This window comes from Mustelus asterias, chromosome 12 (genome assembly GCF_964213995.1).
Source record: "Mustelus asterias chromosome 12, sMusAst1.hap1.1, whole genome shotgun sequence".
Taxonomy (NCBI): domain Eukaryota; kingdom Metazoa; phylum Chordata; class Chondrichthyes; order Carcharhiniformes; family Triakidae; genus Mustelus; species Mustelus asterias.
The window spans coordinates 91,154,289-91,160,925 of record NC_135812.1 but is presented as its reverse complement, the minus strand read 5'-3'; the positions used below and the strand labels follow the sequence as shown (position 1 = coordinate 91,160,925).

The 6,637-nt window shown below is 37.8% G+C and overlaps 1 protein-coding gene across 1 annotated transcript in view; it reads right to left on the bottom strand.

Moving 5' to 3' along the window:
* Nucleotides 1-1,001: 1,001 nt before the first annotated feature.
* Nucleotides 1,002-6,637, bottom strand: part of gna13a (guanine nucleotide binding protein (G protein), alpha 13a) — an 83,656-nt gene continuing 78,020 nt past the window's right edge. Inside the window, exon 3 of the mRNA XM_078225585.1 lies at nucleotides 1,002-2,483. Within this exon, the coding sequence (XP_078081711.1) occupies nucleotides 1,911-2,483 (573 nt within the window). The 3' untranslated portion in view covers nucleotides 1,002-1,910. The remainder of the gene's footprint in view (nucleotides 2,484-6,637) is intronic.

Below are 6,637 nucleotides of genomic sequence, written 5' to 3'. Positions count from 1 at the left end.
ATGGGACAAATACTATGCATGATCAAGTTTGGAAAGAAATCAACATTAAACATGACATATAAGAACATTTTAAAAATATTTGTAAATTTATAAAACTATTCAAACAGAGGTCATTAAGCAAAATATTACTATACAACTGTGGCAAGCCTGTTATTCAACAAAGGCAGGTAGTCAAGGAAAGACGTGGCACTGTAGGTACACCAGGGTTAGAATTTACTACTGTCTGACAGCCCCAACATTAATAGAGGTAAATGCATCACTGCTAAAATAGATGGCATCAGCACAACAATTGTTTTAATGACTTCTGCGGTTCAGAAACCCACCATTGTGGTGCAGGTCTGGTTTTTTGCAACTTACAATTATCACATACTAAAGCCAATATACCATTCCCAACTTGTAAAAAAAGTATTTTAAAAAAAAGAATACGTTTACACTTTACATTGTATGATGCTAGATTTAGTAAGGCTTCTGTTAGTAATTACTGACCAACTGAAATGGGATTTGCAGATACACTAGTAAATTCTAAACCCTGAATTCAAATAGGACATATTTAAAACCAATTATAAAAGTACAACTGTTTAAAAAGCAAGTATCTCCATGATTAGCACTACAAAAAACATGTTTTGACATGTTGTAGTTTTTAAAAAAAAGGTGGAAACTAATTTTCTGGGTCTCATCTTTCAAATTATTAATATTAATCATAGGTTGCATCACAAATTTAGGAATCATGTCATTATTCTTAAATAAACAGCAGGGTTTTTTCAGCCACAGAGTAATATCAAATGCCTCAATACCAAGACAAAGTTTTCAGCTACAATTTGTACTTAAGAGTTACTGGATTCAATTATAAAATAGCCCCCGTTCCTCAACATTACTTTAATGTTGCTTTTACCACGGTGTGATCTGCAAGCCACGTACACAGCTTTCAATCACACTTTAATTAAAGTTTACTTGAAGTCAGAAGCTTTCATAAACTGGCCAATGAACACAAGTCATGTTTTAGTAACTTTATAGTAGCATTATTTAATAAATCGGAAAATTGGTTTACCACGATAGGTTAGAATCTGATAGGTGGTAAGGCATGTTACATCTGCACTATTCAATCAAAACAGTAATTTTTATATTAGGCCCAGGCTCCCAAATAATTATGAAGCAATTCTGTGAAATTTGGCATTTATGTACAATTTTGACAAAATACTATGTAAACATTGCAAATGTTATGTAAATACTGCATTAGTTCTGTAAAACTTTCATTAGGGAGAGGTTCCACGAACTAAATCCAATATTAACAACCCTAGCTTGTACAAATTGTGACTGCTTCACATTTCAAAAGGTTAAATATGTACCACTCTTTGACTACTGCACCTATCAGTAGCAAACCAAATAGCAAAATATTAAACATTCGAGAAGATTTTGAAAACAATTTGTAAGTGACAAAAGTTAATTTCACTCCCAAAGGGACTCATTATGGCCAAAATGTTGCTAACCTGCTTCCCTAATACTCAATTTTTTTTTGGAACAAATACTGACTTTTGCTTTGTAATAGCCCTTTTTGTTTGGAGGGGGGTATGGGTTAAGGAGGAGAGAACAGATATTAACAAGACACAATCCCCACGTTGAACACCGCAGTTTTGCATTATCTGGCAATTTTTCACATATCTTCATTTGCGAAGAAACAATCGTAAACCTGGTCAGGTTGTCGAAGTGTACACTCGATTAGAATACCCTCAGCAAAACCCAACTGGGAGCAAAAGCAATTGAAAGGCCAAAGTCTGGAAAATAAATTTGGCATTCTTTGTTTGAACAGTTTACAGCAGCTGCCACAAGTTTTTGAAGGAACTGTAACCTTAATCACTCTGGTGTAAGCTGCTGTCAGTGCCAGACATTAAAAGTAACAAAATAACTGGACGTCACTGGAGCATCAGTTGCTTAAGGTTATCGTGGAGGATAGTGTCCTTGACATCACGGAAGACCAGACGAATATTTTCGGTATTAATGGCAGTGGTGAAGTGATGGTAGAGTGGCTTGTGTTGCTGGTCTCGACGTTTGTCACGAAAGCACTGCACCAGGAACTGTTGGACATCTGAGAGCTCATGGGGGTCTCCCTCATATTGAGGAAAGTAGTCCTTGATGCTAACAGTTCTAACCTTCTCCTCTAACAAGTCCGTCTTGTTAAGGAAAAGAATTATGGAGACATTGCTAAAGACCCTGTTGTTGACTATCGTTTCGAAGATGTTTAGGGACTCACTCAGGCGATTTGTTTGCCGGTCCTCCATGAGCACCTGGTCAAATTCACTTGATGACACCAGGAACAGAATGGAAGTCACCCCATCAAAGCACTCGAACCAACGCCTTCGTTCCGACCGCTGTCCACCCACGTCCACCATCTTGAAGGGCACATTTTTTATTTCAAAGTCGTATTCATGTATTCCCTTGGTGGGTCTTCGTGCTAGTAGAATGTCTTGTTGTGTTGGAAGATATTCCTAAAGAAGAAAACAAGAGTTGAATTAGTATTGGATCCAGATGATACAATTTTAGACATAATCTAGCTAATTATTATACAAACACATGGCGTGTCTAGACATAGCATAAATATAATTGCAATTTGTAGCTTGGTGATGAATAAAAGAATGCATTTTATGTCATTTCATTGTTGCTGGTTAATGAACACAGCCCATAAATATATCTCACATTATGTTCTTACAACACTGGGAATTTTCAGGCTTCCTGCGTTGCACAAGTTTCAGCTTCTGCACCAATTTTTTGTTAAAAGCAGCTGCACCAGTTTTCTTTTAAACCTGGTAACAGTAGATTTATAAGAACCACAGGTTAGTCTGACCATGGCACCATCTAACTCGATGTAATCACCAAACCATATACCATCCATATACTCTCATCAAGAATCTGACAGCAAGGTAAAGTTAATTAATACATTCCACTGCGAGGAGATATAAACTAATAGCAGCATCACAGAATCAAAAAACAAAAGCTGGCTACACCTACTTCAAAAACTGCTGATGGCCATGATTTTTTGGGGGAGGGGGTGGTACAACAGGTAAAATCTTTATTTATATAACTTTCACTTGGACAACCCATTGAAAAGAATCAAGCATGAATCCCATATTTATTTGAAGCTCTAATGTATTTATTTATCAGTGAAAAATTATGAAATAGTTAAACAAAGATCATTTCATCAGACCTAGAATTCCACATTTTTATTTAAGAATGGCCTATATCATAAGAAAGAATATGCTAACAACTCAGAATTAAAAGCAATCGTACACATGGATTGAGCAGTCTTTTCACCCACCCACAAAGAAGCTTTGTCAGGTGCTTTTGATCCTGATGTTTCAGTGGAAATTTGGGAGATTGGTAGCTGTGGAACTTATACACCAACCTCATACTCAAAATTGGTTTATGGTGGGTGTATAATATCTGTTGCTGAAATAGGCCTCAACAGGAAAAGCTCAGTAGTGAAATCCAAAATCCTGCCAAACGATAACTGTCTGCCTGTTAATGGACAATATCATGTCACTGATAAATATTAAAATAAAGTTAGCAATTGGAAAATTGCTGAGTATGTTAACAGAATGCAACACAAGGTTCTATTGGCAGACAATGTGGCAATTCCTATATCTCCTAGGCTGTTCCAAGATCCTAATCTTAGTGCCACATTGTTCACAATTACCTATATGGGTTGGTTTTGTAGTATCACATGTTGGTACCCATCTCTAAATTGATCAGCCAAGAGTTACAAACAAGCTGTTTGGTACAGTTACTAATTTTCTATTTAACTTCATCACTGAAGTGAAGACAGTGAAGAAAGTTATCTCAGATTGCAACAGGATCTTGATCAATTGGGCCAGTGGGCTGACGAATGGCAGATGGAGTTTAATTTAGACAAATGCGAGGTGATGCATTTTGGTAGATTGAACCAGGGCAGGACTTACTCAGTTAATGGTAGGGCGTTGGGGAGAGATACAGAACAAAGATCTAGGGGTACATGTTCATAGCTCCTTGAAAGTGGAGTCACAGGTGAAGGAGGCATTTGGCATGAATTATTTTTCATCGGTCAGAACATGGAATACAGGAGTTGGAATGTCTTGAAGTTGTACAAGACATTGGTACGGCCACACTTGGAATACTGTGTGCAATTCTGGTCACCCTAATATAGAAAGGATATTATTAAACTAGAAAGAGTGCAGAAAAGATTTACCAGGAATGCTACTGGGACTTGATGGATTGAGTTATAAGGAGGCGCTAGATAGACTGGGACTTTTTTCTCTGGAGCATAGGAGGCTGAGGGGTGATCTTATAGAGGTCTATAAAATAATAATGAGGGGCACAGATCAGCTAGATAGTCAATATCTTTTCCCAAAGGTAGGGGAGTCTAAAACTAGAGGGCATAGGTTTAAGGTGAGAGGGGAGAGATACAAAGGTGTCCAGAGGGGCAATTTTTTCACAGAGGGTGGTGAGTGTCTGGAATAAACTGCCAGAGGTAGCAGTAGAGGCGGGTACAATTTTGTCTTTTAAAAAGCATTTAGATAGTTACATGGGTACGATGGGTATAGAGGGATATGGGCCAAATGCAGGCAATTGGGATTAGCTTAGGGGTTTTAAGAAAAAAGGGTGGCATTGACAAGTTGGGCTGAAGGGCCTGTTTCCATGCTGTAAACCTCTATGACTCTATGACTGATGGCAACTCACCCATGAATGATGGCAAAGCACAAATGTAAGCCAGGCAACTCCATCAAAACTAAAACACCGCATAGCACCAAAGTGGCTAATATTGTTTTGTGCTTCCAGTTGTAACTTTGGTTTATGAAGTTGTCATTTTTTTCGGCGATTGGGAGATGTGGTTAACTAAACAAGCTTCTTCTTTATTGATACTTCAACACCTCATTTAGATACTTTAACGGACCTGCATGAATATACTAAGGATGCCCCAAAGCATTTCAGCCAAAGTACTTCTGAAATGTAGTCACTGTTGCAATATAGGGAAACACAAATGCCATTTTGCATACATCATGGTTGCATAAAAAGCAATGCGATAAAGAACCAGATAATCTTTTCCTGGTATTGTGCTGAAATGACTGCCACCGATATATATTTCAAAGATTTTAAAAAGTAGCATTCAATCATCCATCAAAACTAATGCTGATTTTACATTTACCCCTCATTTGTTTTTCCTCTACTTGCTTTTAGATGCAGAGAAGGTGCTCTTGGAAGAAGGGAAGAGGAAACAAAGATAACGCAAGGAGGAACCAGGAATTAAAAAAAGTTCATACCATTGTAAGAAACCTTTCTGAAAGGCTTCACAAGTGCTTTCATCGAGTACAAGAATAGTGGCTCTTCAATAATCAGAGATTCTGAAATCCAGACATTTTTATAAGCTGCCATGTATGAATTTTAATTCTTATTAAATGAAGATCAGCTTGTTCAGCTAGGTACTGCATTGGTGTTGTGAAGTGCTAGACTCGGCTTCACATTCAGAGGTCCTTGACCCCACCCGACCGGAATTGCTCTACTCAAAAACCAGCAATTCCCAAAATACGACAGTCTTAGTCCTGAGGTTGCCAGTTTCATAAGCACTGTGCCTGAACATTCGAGTGAGTCAAATTTTTATATAAATGTTCCAATACTGGAACACAAAGCAGAAAGAATGTTTGACTGCATGGCATAGCAACCCAAATCCCACTCTATTACATGCCTGGCAGAATTTATACTCAACATATAGCAGCAGCAATCTTCTTTTTAAGCTGCCTACGAGATTTCAAATGACATTAATTTGGGTAGTTCAGTGCTGGCACTCAGATCTTGGATTACGAACAATGCATTGTGCCTCAGTCAGTAGCCGACAGTTACAAATTTTAGCCAGGCTGTTAGGAAACTGTACTCTAAGAGAGAAACTGCACAGAAAATTCAACTTGGGCTATTCTGATACATCTAATGTACTGGCAAGAGGTCTGGGACCAGGTTGAATTCCCATTTCCTCAACGATGTATGTGACACGCAATCATTAGGTGGAAAGGAGAAGCAAATAATTTCCAAATTTTGAAGCAAAGCCATGTCTGGAGTCCTGAGCAAATCAATCCCACTTCAAAATTTGACCGGCATTATAAACCGTTCACAGTTCATAAAGTAGCCTCAATCCTGCTTACTACACACTCGTACTATTAATTCTGAACTCCTGAAATTAGTTTATTTCCTTTGCAATGGAGTTTTCTTTTTACCACATTATCTACAACAGAGAAGATGGATGGCCAACTGTACTTTAAGCTCTTCAGAGGGATTAAGGGCACAAACCTAATGTGTCCCATAAACAGTGTAACTTCCAATCTGTCAACAGAAATGAAGCAGTTTCTTCCAGTTGACAAACATGATTTGCAAGACATAAACTCATGTAACATGTTTCCAGGTAAGCAAGCTATTAAAGTTTAAAAACTTAAACTATCAAATAAAAGAACTGCTGGAAGCACTGAGCAGATCAGGCAGCATCAATGGCAAATGGGAGGTAGTGTTAACTTTTCAGGTTGATGCCTTTCATCAATATCCCACTCCACAATAGTGAGTGGCATTTTATGGTATTTCTTTAAATTTGCTGCTGGGATCAATGACTACAAAAAATTAAAATTGA